This window comes from Pteropus vampyrus, unplaced genomic scaffold (genome assembly GCF_000151845.1).
Source record: "Pteropus vampyrus isolate Shadow unplaced genomic scaffold, Pvam_2.0 Scaffold237, whole genome shotgun sequence".
In the NCBI taxonomy this organism is placed as follows: domain Eukaryota; kingdom Metazoa; phylum Chordata; class Mammalia; order Chiroptera; family Pteropodidae; genus Pteropus; species Pteropus vampyrus.
The window spans coordinates 1,340,784-1,357,144 of NW_011889018.1; the positions used below are offsets into that span (position 1 = coordinate 1,340,784).

Sequence of the window (16,361 nt, forward strand, 5' to 3'; positions counted from 1 at the left end):
ATACTTTTCAATACAGTGACCATTCCGACCTCGAGAGAGATGAGATTACCTGCTCAGAGCTCTGGCCGCAGAGTTCTCGTCCTTAAACACGACGTAAGCGTTAATATTCTTCTGATCGGGATGAATTTTACGTCTGCGCACAAACACATACACACGAAATACAATATAAAACTTGTTAATGTCAAAGTCACTAAAATAAACACAGCTTGTTTTCTACTTTCGATCAGCACAGACGAGAACTGTCTCACTTAGCTTCCGTCTCCGCCGGGGGTGTCAGCTGTGACTTTATGGATGAGGAAGCTGAGACGTGAAGTCTGTGACGATGACTATGAGGTAACGAGCGGCCAGTCTGAGACTTAAACCACGTCTGACTCCAGAGCCCTTACTCCTCCCACGCCGCACGCCGCAGCTGACAACACCCAAGTCAACACGTCCCCGTGTAACCCCAGGGCCTTCACGTTTGTGTCACCCCACATTCACGTGCTGGAATCCACTGTGATGGTAACAGGTGAGGCCTTGGGGAGGCGCTTAGGTCACGATGGTAAGGTCTTCATGAACAGGATTAGTGCTCTTTAAAAGAGACACCACAGAGTCCCCAGACCCTTCGGTGATGTGAGGACACAGAGAGAAGGGCTGGCTTACAAAGCGTCACCGCGACACAACGCTGCCACACCCGCATCTCAGACTTCCCGGCCTGAAATCGTGAAAAATAAACATCTGTGGTTTATAAGACACCCAGTCTGTGGTATTTTGTTACAGCAGCCTGAACGGACTGAGACAAACCCTAAGACGACATAAACGGAAAGCGACTTTAAAAAATTTCAGTGGCTACAGCGTGCTGCTACTCCGTGACAAACGATCTCCCTGGCGCCGGGACCACAGAAGGCAGGCACCCAGCTCTGCCCTCGATCCCTGGCAAGAACATGTCCTGCATCAAGCCTGATGGAGGATTTTTAACTAATGAACTCAGACGTCCGTCCAGACCTGAGTGACATCTACATTTTTATCCCCACCCAGAAGGGAGGAAGCCAGAAATAGCATCATTGCCATCCCAAAGACGAAGACACCAAATAACCTAGAACATTGTAACTTCTGTCAAAGCCATCAGAGAGCCGAAATCATGGGGAACCAAGCAGCCTGAAAACTAAGAAAGGACAGGTTTGTCTGAGGAGGCAGAAGGCAGCAGAGGCTCACGGGTGAGCAGCCTGACGAGCGCGGGCGGGCCAGGAAGATTCGGCTATGATTTTACTAACTGCTAAATCCAAGCGTGTGGTGGGCCTGACATGGAACCCCAGGAGGCCGACGCAGGAAGTGTGTCCTCACAGGCTCTGCTCCGCTGTCCTCTGCCAGGGTCCCAGGGAATGACTGATGCAGGTAGGAAGGAGGCAGGGCGCATCCTTGGTGGTCGCCCTGGAGGACAGAAGGGCCCAAGCTGGTATGGGGAAGGCTCAGCCTCTTAGGGCAGAGGCGCCACACCCTGTCCCCCCAGGGCACAGAGAAGACCCCTTATGGCCGGAGGAAGGGCAGCCTCCTACCCCTGGGTGAGGGGTGGGAATTGTTCCCCAGTACAAGACCCACCAAAGGCACAAGGTGGTGTTTGGCCGATCAGGCACACTTCTGAAGTATAAACACGAGGGCCTGCCTGCATCTGAGTCCAGACTAGGACAACAGAGAACCCACTGTCCCCACCAGACTGCCAAACAACAGTACTCTCTACACTGCTCTTCAAAAACACCCTCAAAAAGGCCAGCCACAGGCTTCCAGTCAAGAGGGCAGAGTAGGAAAATGCTGCGCTTGCCTCCTCTTACAACCACATCAAAATCACAGCTAAACTACAAAGAGCCATCACTGGGAGTCACCTGAAGTCTATCTGAAGAGAAGTCCTATAACTGGGGACATACGCGAGAGGCCACACGGAGACTGGTAGGAGGGGAGGAGACACAAACGGGCTGGACCCACACCAACGTGGGATGCTGAGGAGCAGGGGTCCCAGACCCACAGCAAGCTCCGCAGCCCAGGGTTCCAGTGCCAGGAAGAGAAGCCCCCACAACTTATGGCTGTGAAAACCAGCGGGGATGGCAACTGAGTGAGACAGAGGATGGCTGGAGTCCCAGGCATCCTCTTAAAGGGCCCGTGCGTGGACTCATCATCGATGGACTCATTCGCTCTGAGCTCCAGCACTAAGGCAGCTGCTTGAAGGGCGCCAGGGACACATGGAGAACAAAGCTGTCCGGCTACAGGGTGAGGGCTAGATGGGCAGCTTCCCCCCAGACAGACATGCTGGGGACATGCAGAGGGCACTGCTGGGCTCTCCCCGCTCCCGGTGTGCAAACACAGGCAGCCACCATCTCTGAGTCTCCATCAACCTGGCTGACACTGGTCGCCCAGCCCTGGTGATTCCCTGAGATCCTGTCCCACCCAATTTGGGGCCCACCGAAGCCACTTTCAAGGGCTCTTCCATACAAACAGCCTGTTTTGGCTCATGCTGCAGACTTTCTTAAAATTTCTCAAAGGTTCACAAATAAGCAGCATTTGGCCTTGGTGTGCCCCAGCCTGGCACCAGCAGCAGCCGGCCTGGGTTTGCTATTTGGCCTCTTGAGACACCTCCAAGCTCAGCACGGGTAGAAGACACCTGCGGACTGTTTGGTCACTCTTGCTAGATGGCCCAGGGCAGGGTGCAGGCTGCGGCTGAACCTGGCCTGTGGCAGGGCCCCTCCCTAGGGCCAGCACACCTGGTGGCCGGCTTCAGACCGAGCTGGAGCAACTCCCGGAGCCGCATCAAAGCACAGCAAACCCACAGGGCAGACTGGGCAGGCCCCGGAGCCCTGCTAAAGAGAATCCTGCTCCACAGGGTCAGCCCCTCACCAGTCAAGCCTCACAACCAATCAGCCTGAGTGTCAATCCCTCGCACTGACGTGCCAACAGCAACCAAGGCTCAACTACAACACGAGGGTACACACCACCCACACAAAAAACACACCTGGAGCATCCAGCTCAGGTGACCAGGAAAGACTGCACTGCTGAGCCCCAGAGGACACCTACTACATACGGCCACTCTGCTAAAACCAGGAGACTCAGCAGCCCTATTTAGTACGTAGAAACAAACACAGGGAGGCAGCCAGAATGAGGAGACAAAGAAACATGTCCCAAGTGCGGGGGGGGGAGGGAACCCAGAACAAAGCTCCAGGAAAAAAACTAACAAAATGGAGACAAGCAATCTACCAGATGCGGAGTTCAAAACACTGGCTATAGCGCAAAAACACTTGCTTCGGCAACACATATACAAAACACTGGTTATAAGGATGCTTAGTGAACTTAGGGGAAGAGCAGGGAAACTCGATGAGAACTTTAAGAAACAGACAGAAAACAAATATGGAGATAGTAAACACAAAAAAAGAACCAGTCAGAAATGAAGAATATGTTACGGAGATTCGACATTAGATTAGATGACGTAGAAGATCAAATCAGCGACTTAGAAGATAAGGTGAGGGACCGTCCATCGACTGGCACTTCCATACAACGGGAACTACTGGCCATGGAAAGAACAAGCCGCTGAGCATCCAGCAATATGGATGCAGCTCAAAACCCCCACTAGACTAGATTTCCTATATGATGAGTCCATTACAGACAATTCCAGAAAATGCAGACTAGCACAGAGACAGGAAGCAGCTCAGTGGTTGCTGGGGGTGGGGTGGCGTGGGGGGATGAAACTTGGGTGATGAGGTATTCAGTATCTGGACAGCGGCCATGATTTCGTAAGTGCATATGAAATGTTAGTAAAATCATACATTTCAAGTATTTGCAGTTTACTGAAGGTAAATTATACCTTAAAAGAAAAACCTTACATTTCTTTTTAAAATTAAAAAAATTTTTAAGTTAAAAAACGTTTTTGACTAAATGAGAAAGCAAAAAATATTTGACATGGCAAAATCCCCCGTAAGCAGAGCAAAAAAGCCAATGAAAACAGGGAACAATATTTGTAACTCGAATCACAAAAGCCTGATTTCCATAACGTCTCACAGATCCGTAAGAGAAACAACTCAACAGAAAAAAATGGTAAAGGAAAGCAACAGTTCAGATAAAAGGGGTCACCAATATATTGAATACACAGAAGATGCTCTCACATGAGAAATGCAAAGGAGAAATACCACTTTCACCTATCAGGCTGTCTATGATCAAAACGCTCAAAAACACACTGTGGGTAAAGGTGTGGGAACGTGAGGAGGTTCCATTTCTATGGGACAGCACTCACGACTACAAAAGCAAACGCCTTTTCGACTGAGCAATTCCATTACTACAAGTTTATCCTACAAATTCGCAAACGGGCAAAACTGCTAAGTACAAGGTCACGCACGCCAGCATTACTGGCGATGGCCACGAGACTGGACCCGCCAAACGCCCACTGAGGAGGGCTTGTTAAGGCGAGCTGCGGTGCACCTTCTGGAATGCTAGGATGCTCTGAACAGAACGGACGGGGAGGCGATGTCCCCACTGCTGGCGACAGACCTCCAAGTGGCAGTCAGTGGAAAATGCGAGACGTGGAGCAGCGCACGTGTTGAACCCCCACCGTGTCGAAAGTGGAGAACACACGCGTGTACCGAGGTGTAAATGCACAAACCGTCCCTGGCCTGGCAGGTGACACGAGGAAGTGAAGACAGCGTCCACCTGGAGCAGGGAACTGGCTGACCAGGAAAAGGGTGTCGTAAGAAACTTTCCACTGTGTACGCTTTTATAGTTGTTTATTTCTAACCATGTGCTTCGCTACTTATCCAAACAATTAAATTTAAAATTTCTCAGCTGGGGGCAGGGGTAGGCTGATGGCCACCGCGGTGAGCGAACTCCATTATTCTGGCGCCCAAACCTCTCAGCTCCACTCTTACATACGCCCCTCGGAACCTCGTTTCTGCCGAAGATTGGGCCCCTGGTTTCAGCCTCACCGGCAATAAAAGCCCGTACAGCCCACAGAAGAAGGGCTGTATCCGCTCCTCGCGGCACCTAAACGACTCCCTAGACACAGGAGGGCTCATGTTTGGTCATCTCAACAAACGTTAACAGAGTCAAGGACACACGCTTATCAAGCACTATATGCCCGGGGCTGTGACGGTTCTGGGAAAACACTGGGACCAATCCGGCCTGCCAAAAAATCCCAAGTCAGAAATGAACGTGGGAATGAGCTCGCCAAGATGTCAAATGGGGCTGCTGCCACGCGAAACTCTTGGTATGACAGGATTCCCAGAAATGTTTTTAAAGTACACCATTCTATAAAAGTACACCATTCTATTTCATCTAATGTAACTATGTATAAAGGTCTAATATTCATCTGTCTTTTGATTTGCGTGATTATCCGTTCCACGCGTCTGTTTTTTACATGGAAGAAAAATTGCGTAAAAAGAGTCCGCCAGTACGAAAAACAAAAACCGACAGGCCGATGTAAGGCATAAAAATATTTCACGTACTTCCTCAAAAAAATGCTGATGAAAATTCAGAAAAACCAAAATAAATTTTACTCACTGTTGGAGTCTACTGCAATCAACCTTCTCTTTTTAACTGGCGCAAAGTCACTATCTTCATTGCTCGAAATATTTGGAAGTGCTGCTTCCGTTTCATTATTTACGTTTATGTTTTTAGATGATCTTTTTCCAACCTCATCTTTTGCTAAGTTTTCATAAATTCTTAAATATTCACTACAACATTTAAAAAAACCTTTCCGAAATGTTAAAGCTCGTTGGATGTTCGGATCAATATCTAGAATTGCAGTTTCCAGTTTTGTGGCCAATGGAAGAGCTTTGTAATATTTACTGCAGTGAATGAAACTGGTTCAAGGTCACTGCCGTATTCATTGGCAGGATGGGCTTCAGCTATTAAGCGAATTAATGATGAGTTAATTCGTGATCAACTAGTAATTCGTTAATATCATTTACATTCAAATTGGCAGCGCCCTCTTCTTGAAATTTATTTAATAAATTAATAATGCCACTGAGTCACTCTTCAGCTGTTGAAACCACATTCCCTGGTACCACCACTTCTGGCCATGTTGCTTTCCAGCAAGCATTTAAAGTCGACGGCTTTACAGCACTCAAAGCTAAAGCAATATTCTTGATACGACTTAAAATTGTGTATTTAAATCCAGGCTTCTGTAACTGTAAGTGATCCATTATTTTCACGTTTACTAAAATCTCTGAAACTCCGTTTAATATAATCAAGTTAAAGGTGGAAAAAATGCCTTGATCTAAAGGTTGGATCGAGGAAGTTGTATTTGGTGGCAAATATACAATGTTTATGTCTGGATGTTCTAAAATTGTGTGGATGACCAGGTGCATTATCTAAAAGTAAAAGTATTTTAAAAGGAAGACATTTTTCCTTCATATAATTTTCAGGTTCTACAGTAAAAACATTTATAAAACCAATCCCAAAAAACCAGTAGTTGTCCACGCTTTTCTATCTGCCATCCAGTGAATGGGAAGATCATTAACTGTGTGTTAGTATTAGTTCTTTGTACATTGCTGAGTTAAGCTATTGTTTTTTTAGAAAAAGTAATCGCCAATAATGGCGATGAAAATTAAAGAACTGAAACCGTGTAAATGGAAACCGTGTATAAAAAGCCCGCGTAAACGGGGGTGGGGGAAATTAAAAACGAATAAAAAAACCAAAAAAAAAAAAAAAAAACTCGTAAATCAAGGCATGGGTATTATCTAATATACACATCTCTGGTTGTAAAATCCATCATTTCATGTACCGGTGAGAAAGAAGAAGCACCCAAGATTAGGAGACTAATAAAAATCTGCATAAAACTGAAGGTAAATTAAAAATCAAGGTCGTATGACCCAAACTTACATAATGTTATGTGTCGATTATATTTCAATTAAAAAAACAAATGAGAAATAAATGGAGAGCAAGAAAACTTGCCACATCTTACCCCTGGGACTAGGTAGAAAAAGGGTCGGGAAAGTCCCCTGAGAACTTGAAGCATCTACCAGTATGGTTCCCGAACCCTCAGACAGAGGCCTTAAAGAGGTCTCGGCTGGCAGTAGCCCCAGGCGACCAATGGGGGCAAACAGGAATTCTCTCTGGAACCTGACCAGCCAATCAACGATGGGGCACCCCTGATTTTGCTACATCTTGATTTCAAAATTTTAAGATATGGGAAAAAGCGTGCCTTAGAATTGATGAAATATGGTATTTATGATTTATATTAGAATATTTACATATGAAACGTTCCTATTTTCTTCAAACACTACACCCAATTAAACATCCTTAAATTTTCTCATGGCGCCTTTTCTAGTACGTCATTTTACAATGCTTTCTATGACTCTACAGTTTACGTTAAGGCTTAAAGATAAACATCTGACAAACGTATGTACTATTACACACATAAGGAAACTAGTAAAGCGTGATGTATTATCCAAATAAAATGGAAGCGTTTAAGATTACTCCCTTTAATGATAAACTTACTTTATCGCTGCCAACTTTTTGGACAGAGTTCCCTCTGCTGGAATCTTTTAAGAGGAAAAAAGAGCATTAAAGAAAATTCATTATTTGAAACATTACTTCAAATCAATTATATTTTAATTAACTGAATTCTAAATATCTTACTCTGATATAACGTGATTAAAAACACTCTAGGGAAATGCTTAATCAGAACGACAGTGTTGCAGTGTGCCGGGGGTGAGGGGTGGGGCGGGAGTCACGGGAAGAAGTCCTTTGAGAAGACCGAGTTGACAGTGGCATGCTGGATCAATTTAAGGTAGACCGCAGGTAGAAACCACAAGAGGCCTCTGCAGCTATTCCGACAAGAAGTAATGAGAACTTAAGAGAGACAATGGAAAAATAAAGGAATGAGTCACCGTGGGAAGCGCAGGTGAAAAACAGACAGAGGTGACAAACACTAGGGTGGGTGGGCCAAAGAAGAGTCAAGAGCAAGGACACAGCTTGCAGCACGGTGGCACTAAGTCACAAGAAAACCAGTAGGCAGCACAGGCTGGAGCTACGCGCAGACGTGCTGAAATTGGGGTGCTGGCAAGACACCCGCGTGGAGGTGCCCGGCAAGGGTATGACGTGGGGAAATGGGACTCAGAAGGGCAGACGAAATATATGTATTGAAAGTGAGAAACAAACACCATGATGGCAGTTATGGAGACTGTGCCCAGACCTTGGGAAATGTCTACTTAGAGAAGTGGGCACTTTTGCCCTCTGCGGACATCTGGCAATGTTTGGAGATATTTCTGGTTGTTTCAACCGGGGTTCGCCGAGTGCTACTAGCATCTAGTGGGCACTGCCCAGGGATGCTGCTGAACATCCCATAATGCACAGGGCAGCCTCGAAGAACAAAGACTTATCCAGCACAAAATCTCAACAAGATCGAGGTTGAGAAACTCCATTTTGAATCACATGAGAGCAGTCGGAGACAAAGAATAAACATTTCTAATACATATTACTTATTCTAACACATGAATTACATTAAGACATACGAATGGTGCTTAATTCATGTTCCAAGGAACACGGCTATAACTGGCCTACAGGATGCTCAGCTGATGAAGTCAGACACCATTCATTTCTAGAAAGTGTTAACATTAAATTGATTTTTTAAAAAACGATTCATCTTTCTATGCTCAGAGTACAAGTCTGTTTGCAACAGCCACACAAACCCCCATGCTGAATGCCCACGATTCCAGAAATGCTATTCAGGAAGTAACGTTTCCGCCTACTCGACCGACACAGCAAACAGGTCACCCATCCATTCTCCCAAACACAGTGTTGGCCTTAGTGACAAGGATTTTACTATGTGAACTCACTGAACTATTTAACAAAGACAAGAGTCAGCAACAGATTCTAAGGGCGACTCTTCTCTAGGGCTGGATTGGAATCTATTGATCCTAAAGGCTAAAGTCAAGTGCTCCCCACTAACGCCGACACAGTGATAAGTCTAAGTTAAATGCAATACGTTTAGAACGATGCAATTTTAAAGGGGAAAAAAACATACCACAGAACGAAATCGTACAGATTCTATCTGTCCATATTCTTTAAAAAATGACTTCAGCTTCTAAAATAAAAAACACATATATTTTAGTCCACTTTCAGAATATCGAATAAACGCTACAAAAAGGAATTACGTAAAACTGTGTGATAATCTTTTAATGCCAGGCTTTAAGAACATTTCAGGAAAAGTAGGTGACGATTCAGTTGGAAAACAGAAAAATTTGACTGAAACTTACCAAGAAAAAGAAAACACAGTTCATGTTAGGATCCGTAAGTACACATTTTAGTGTTTCAATCTTTGCTAATGCTTACATGTAAACTAAGATTATATATTCCACAGATTCTCTCATCTTTTCACTTTGGCTTAAACCAGAAATGAATTTTGAGGAAGCTTATATCATTATGAGAAATTCCCCAACTGTCTGGAAACAGGATCACTAGGATTGAAGAAAAATCAAGTGCGAATTTCATACATTATTCTTACGACTGGCTCAGGATGTGACTGGCTCAGGATGTGAAGAACGTATGTTTTACAGCTAGAACTACAACCAATCCTGATTCATAAACAATGTATCAAATGTGCAAAGCACCACACGCACTCCCTGGCCTTGAACCACTTAAAATCTAACAGGAAGCTGGATAACCAAAGCTATGCTACAAATGTGTACTGCTCTAGGAAATAATCATAAATCAAATGCGAGACAAAAGGGCAAGGGAAAAAGGGAAAATCCAGGAAGTCAGTTTTTTGTACCATTCTGTATTTAAGAAAGTGGAATTCAAATTGTCCTTCAAAGGAAGAGCAGGATTTTGACCCCTGAGACTGCTGATGGGGTGCCTGTCACGTGAACACAAAGGAAAGGGCGTGTTTTGGTTTGGTGACAACCCCCCCACCCCATGGAGTAGAGGAAACTAGGATGTGTTCATTCATTTACACGACAAATATTTTCAACCCTCTGCCATGCGCCAGGCACTGTTTCGAGTGCTCGGGAAAATGCGGGGAAGGAGAGATAAACATTCCTGCACGTAACTGAGCTTTTTTTCTCGTGGCATGAAACAGGAGATAAGGCTGGAATTAAAAACAGAAACGGGGAACCGGCTGTTGGAGGCCACAGACTTCCCATCCTAGAACTATGGCCCGGTTTATCCGTAACCTCACGGAGAAGGCCCCGGGCCCCGGCACTGGCAAACGCTGCTGTGACTTACTCGAAGCCGCGACTGGCCACACTGTGGCACTATGCCAAGGCTAAGCTGGTTCCTCCAACTCCTGCTGAGATCCCTACAGTTATTCAGAGCTTGAAAAAATAGTCACTAGCGCTCGAACTGGTAGTTTCAAAGAGCTCACAGTTAAGGAAGCTCTGCTGAATGGTTTGGTGGCCACCGAGGTGTGGATGAGGTTTTATGTTGGCGAGATCATAGAGAAGTGTGGTGTCATTGGCTATAATGTTTGAAGACCAATCTTTAACATCTGTTTCTTCTTGGTTTATTATTTGCATGTTCTTGGACCATGTATGAGCAGACTGGTATTTGGATAAAATAAGACATGTCAAAACACAAAACAAAATAAAACAAAACAAAAAAAACAGATAGGGGCCACTGTAATAGTTCAAATAAGATTTACGAAAACCTGAACGGGAACAGTGACTACAGGAATGAACAGGAGGAGTAGATACTGAAATCAAGCTATGAATGATTTATGTAATCATGTGTAATAAAGTTATATATCAATGACTTATTATGTGCTTATTCAATAAAGGAACAGTAAAGTTACGAATTACTAACTTCTCTGAATCCTTACAATATACAGATTACATACTCACCTTCTTATTACATGTGACAGGCAAATTCCCAACAAACACGGTTCTCTCATTCTTTAATCTCTCTTCTTCTTGGTTGATCTCAATTTTCTTCCTTTGATTTGCAACTGTGTGATCTACATCATCAAGTACGTCTTTATCGGCTACTTTAACACCAAACTGAGAAGTTTTCCTTTTCTGCCCTTGTTTCTGGTGCATTTCTTCTTCTAAATCAGCACTTGCTAGAGCATTTTCTCTTTTTAAGGTAAAAAAGAAGAAATGAAGTCTAGTTTGGCAAACACAGCGATTAGAAATATTTTCCACCCACTTCTGGCTTTCCTACCTATAAACTTACCATCCACAAATATATCTAAATTTTAAAAATAGCATTATCAAAAAGTGGCTGGTATCTTTAGAATAGGAGTAGAAGTCATTCATTCACTCAAGAGTTAAAGCAAGTTAAGCTCAATTTTGAAGATGTTAAAACTGCCAGGTAATAGCAAACAACAAAAGTTCATTTAAACAAAAATTGCTTCATTTAAAGCTCTTCGAGATTTAGCTCACGCTATCCTGCTGTCTAATTCCATTCTCTGTTCTACAGCTCCAGATGCACTGCGACACTCCCTGGGGTCTATAAAGGTTAATATGCCTGCAAAATACTACTATGTAAAAGCAATCTGGCCAAGAGGAAAACTGCGATTTCCTACTTATAGTCGTTCTGTAATAGTTAAAGCACTGCTCGTCAAAAGTAAATTCTGAAATAGCAAATACAATATAAAGTGTTGGTGCCCACGGATAAAGTGAGGTCTGAGCATCAGTCCAACAAGAAGAGAACAGATCCGGGACCTTAAGGAGTGAGGGGGGACACTGGGGAGTAGGAGTCACTCATTCATTCACTGTTTCCTGGGTGCCTACTCACTTCCGGCCTCTGCCGACACAATGTCGTCCAGTGGCTGAAGAAAAAAGGCGAAGGTCACAATAAAATGGCAATATTTATAATACGCGGTGTAGAAACGTAAAAGAAACAAGAGAAAAAAGGAAAGGCTTCTCAGAGGAAAGGAGGCGTCTGGCACGCAGCCGATCCTCAGTGAACGCTGGCCGGGACGAGTCCTCCAGCAGAGCACGAGCTCCCCCGAGGAGCAGGTCCACGTCGAGAGCTTTGCTCGCTACAGTACATAAAGGGCCCAGCAGCAGGAAAGGAAATGAGATAGTCCTGCAAGGCGGGAACCAGGTCAAGAAGCACTGTGCCCACTATGCAGTGCTTAGATTTTATCCCACAGAAGCTGGAGGGCCACCGAGGACGACCAGAATGCCTTAAAAAGCTCATTTAGGCAGCAGAGCAGAAGATAATTAGGAAGGGGACGAGGGAGACCACTAAGGAGACAAGAGACCAGCCAGAACCACGGAGGGGATGGACAGGGGAACACAGATTAAACACATCATTTAAAGAGACAGCATCATCGGGACTTGGCAACTAATCAGGTATGTGGGGAAAAGGGGTGTAAGATGACTCCCGAGTCACCGGCTCAGGCGCCTGGAGGGCTGGTGGTCCCCCTGGCAGAGGACCAGGTTCGATGAAGACGACTAACTCAGTCTGAAGCGTCCTGAATTAGAAATGTACACAGAACATACAGGTGCAGAAGCCAGTGGGCAAAGACATACAGGTTTAGAGCTCAGGAGAGAGATCAGAATGGTGGCTCACGGGCACAAACAAGATGGCCCAGAATGAAGGGAGAAAAGGGTCATGAGATGACTGAGAACAGAATTCTGAAGAAAATCACTTAAGGGAGCGGTCAGAATAAAAGGTTCCAACAATAACAGACAAAAGGAGAATCGGAGGAGACTTATGGAAAAATCCGAGAGCTTCCAGAAGAAAAGCAGCCATGTGACATGCTAACAGAGGACTCGTAAGACAGAGCCTGTCTAGCCTATTAAAGATGACAACTAGGTCAGGATGGCTTCAGTGAGCGCTGCTTCAGGAACACGGTCAGAACAAGCAAAGACAAGCACAACACACAGACTGCCAAGGGCACGGAAGAGAGAACAGATCGAGAAAAGGAAGAGCGCGCACGTAAAGCCTTCTGCTTCTAGCAGCTTGACTACGAAGGGAAGGACTGGGGGAATGGTGCCAGAGACACGGGACTGTGAGCAGGGTTCCGTTCGGTTGGATTTTTTAAGATGAAACTCTTGAGCACGTTTACATGGTAGACAGGTCAAGGATATGTAAAACAGAAAAGTCCATCTGATGGCATAATCCCGGACAGGGCAGAAGAGGAAGTGCATGGTATACACGGCACAGGTGCCTGAATTAACCTGGGACAAGACAACAATTTCCCTGAGAAAGAGGGGAGAAAACTAAGGATGCGCACAGATACATTAAATAGGATAAAAAGCAATAGACTACAACTGCTAGTCTATAGCTCTCCGAACAGATAACAAGACCGCCTAACGAGAGAAAAACGAAGAGAGGAGGATGGAAGAGTGGCCTGGGAGAGTGAAGAGAGTTAACTAGGAATCTGTGATGTTATGCTGTTTGGATCTTGATTCAAATTCACTGTAAAAAAAAACCTTAGGCTAATGGAGAAAATGTGATCTCTGAATGAGTTTAAGAAAATCAAACTCGTCTTTTACATACATGCTGAAATGTTTACCGATGAAACGTATAAGATTTAAGTTTGCTTACAATTAAGGAGGTGGATATGAATGGGGTAAAGATGAAATGAGCCTGGCCAAGTCTTCATAATAGTTGATATTGGATACACAGAGAGGGGGACCTTATCTTTTCGACTTTTGAATATGTATGAGATTTTCCATGTTAAAAACTACAGAATGAGCAAAAAGTTAAGATAGCTGTTGCAGATTAAGTACCTCGATTTCTAATTTCTTCAATCGCCTAAGAGAATTTTACTAACCTGTCTGCCAACTTTTTGTCGGCATGGGAAAGTTTCCTCTTCGCTTTCACTTTTTTGGCAGGTTCTTGCAAAAGTGGTCTTTGATTTGGGAAGGTACTTTCTTCCTCCTCATCCCGTTTCCTTTTTTTGGTGGTTCCCTTTTAAAAGTGTGAAGTTATGTGTGAGACCTCATCCTTTTCAATAATTTAGGGGGGGGTCTTTCTAAGTTAGCATCTTTTCTCTCTCGCCGGTATGTCCAATTACTGGAAATTCATCCTACCTGCCCCATTTAAGAAATCATGCCCTGCAGGGCAGATTCTTGCTTCCAAGCTGCTCTGCTGGGCCACTCGGAGGGGAATCGGTGACTTACCTTAGGCACAGGCACGAACACGGGTGGAAGCTGAGGCTCCACGGAGCTGAAGAGGGCCGCCAGCCGACCTGGGCCGCCTCCGGAAGGGCGCGCGCCGTGGACTAAGCTGTCGGCGACCTGTCCGACCAGGTAGTCTCCTGCCAGAGGCCCACGACCGCCATAGTCCGGGCTCTCCCTGGGGACCGACGCCAGAGACTCAGCAACACCGGCGCCACCGCTCACCCGCCCGAGCCCAGGGTCCCGTGGCGCGCGCGACTCACCCCTCCTGAGCACTCTTCTTTTTCCTCCGTTTGGTCTTCCCTTCCGGAGCCATTCTCAGCCGGAGGCCTCCTGGAGCCGCAGCACGCGAACCCGCACTTCCGGGTCCCGGCGACTTCCGGCCAGGACCACGCCCCTTCCGCCTCGGCGCCCGTGGGGCCGCGCTGGGGGCGGAGACACCGGCGGCGGGAGACACCAGGGGGCGGGACGGGGCGGGGCTGCGGCCCGCTCTCTTTCCTGTTCTGTTCCCGAGGAACCGAGTTTGGGAGTGAAGTGTCACCCAGGAGTAGCTCAGGCCCTAAGTGTAAATGGGAATCAGCCAGGCCGGAAGTGGGGGCCAGTCCCCGCAGAGAGAGGGCGCACGAACCCCCGGAATTGTTGGAGAGGAAGGAGGTTCTCAAGGAATGAGGTTGCGGGGATTCGGGTGTTAATTGTCGAATCGGTGTGAAGGGTACACGGGACTACTTCGTACTGCTCGTGCAACTTTTCTGAAATTGGACGTTATTTCAAAGTAAAGTTACAAATAGTTGGAGACCACAGCTTTAACCTGGTCTGCTCTGCTGTTCTACCAGGAAAAGTACATGCTTGGCACTCAAAATTGCTTTTCAATCTGCCTCGCTTCGCAGACTCATCCCTCTCCAAACCCTTTCTAGAATTCTAGCCCTTTTTCGCCATCTTGTTAGTCCTGCCCTTTCCGTCAGTCCTTCTTATTCTTGCTGTTTACCCCTCATTTTCACCTGCAAAATTGTAACCGTCCTTCAAGGCCCACCTCAGATACTTAATCATTTATGGAAATTTTCCGGCATTTACAAGAGGTATAATCTTGTTCCAAACCTCCGTATATGTATTTGCATTAGTGTTATTCAGTCTCAAGATGTAAATGGGTGTCTTATTCACCCTGTGTTCTGGATCTCTATATTTATCGAAGCTGGTCAATATTTGGTACATTGACTTTTAGGTGATAAAAAAATATTAGATTATAATTAGATAATTGAATTCAGCAGTTTTGGTGGTAAAATAGAATTTGACTTTGAATCCATGAGAACAGACTTGGCTTTTGGAAAGCTGCTTAACAGAAGTCACTGGGAATATATATGGCCTTTTATAGCTTACCTCAGATCATTAAAAAAAAAAAAAAAATCCAACTGTTTGGCCCTGGTTTTGATTTCTGAATCCCTTATTTTGGTTTGCCATAATTGTTACCTTGTGGTATTTCACAAAGATGAGAAAAATCCAACTGCCCTTATTTGCAATTCGAGCATCTCCGCCTGTCCTATACAATCTCATTAAGAAATTCTACCCATTCTTCTTCAGCTGTCTCCCTCCCAATGCCATTCCTTCCCCAGTCTTCCCAACAGCATCCCAAGAATCACTTCGCAAGGACCGCAGCCTCATCGCATCTGGCTGGCCTGATTCTTCCTCTCCACTCTTGCCCACGCATTCCACTTCCAGGAAATCGCCCTCGAATGTGAAGGTTTGCATCTCTATGTCACCATCGCATTAGGCATTGGCCATCACGTTCCTGTATGCTCACATACTGGCCACCTTAAACTCTTATGTACTTGTTTCCCTGCCCGTAAAATTTAATATGTAATCTTATACATATTACTTCCACAACTAAACCATAAATCCATTCTTCTGGGGGATTACAACTTATATACACAAAATCTATATGATGTTAGCCCCGAATCCCTACATAGCAGATGAAAATTAGACAGTTGGAGAAATGGACTCACAATGAAAGGCAGCGCACGCTTCCAGAGGAAAATAGTAAGAAAGAGGTCAAAGTCAGAGAGCTACAAAACCAGTCTCCATTGCTGTTCAGAACTGGTTTAGAGACGACTTAAAATATGTGAGACGGGACATCACTTGTAAAATTCTTAATCTTTTAGCAGATAACGATATGGGACATCTCTTGCAGGGTTAATCTTTTTAGTAAACCTAGTTGTTTTCTTCCCCCTTTTCTTTGGAAAAAGGCCCTCTCCCTCAAATTCTGATCATTGCCGTGGTGACTCAGATCCTCTTACTATTGATAAGGGTCATCAGCCCATTGTTAAGCAGAAATGGTGTTAA

General features: G+C 45.2%; 1 protein-coding gene and 1 pseudogene across 1 annotated transcript in view; one reads left to right on the top strand and one right to left on the bottom strand.

Moving 5' to 3' along the window:
• Positions 1 to 14,405, bottom strand: part of RBM34 (RNA binding motif protein 34) — an 18,826-nt gene extending 4,421 nt beyond the window's left edge. The window contains exons 1-7 of the mRNA XM_011373953.2: positions 14,291 to 14,405; positions 14,031 to 14,205; positions 13,682 to 13,818; positions 10,794 to 11,025; positions 8,981 to 9,040; positions 7,453 to 7,496; positions 50 to 133 (exon numbers count right to left, since the gene is read on the bottom strand). Of these exons, the coding sequence (XP_011372255.1) occupies positions 50 to 133; positions 7,453 to 7,496; positions 8,981 to 9,040; positions 10,794 to 11,025; positions 13,682 to 13,818; positions 14,031 to 14,205; positions 14,291 to 14,343 (785 nt within the window). The 5' untranslated portion in view covers positions 14,344 to 14,405. The remainder of the gene's footprint in view (positions 1 to 49; positions 134 to 7,452; positions 7,497 to 8,980; positions 9,041 to 10,793; positions 11,026 to 13,681; positions 13,819 to 14,030; positions 14,206 to 14,290) is intronic.
• Positions 10,107 to 10,513, top strand: LOC105301349 (annotated as a pseudogene).
• Positions 14,406 to 16,361: the final 1,956 nt, after the last annotated feature.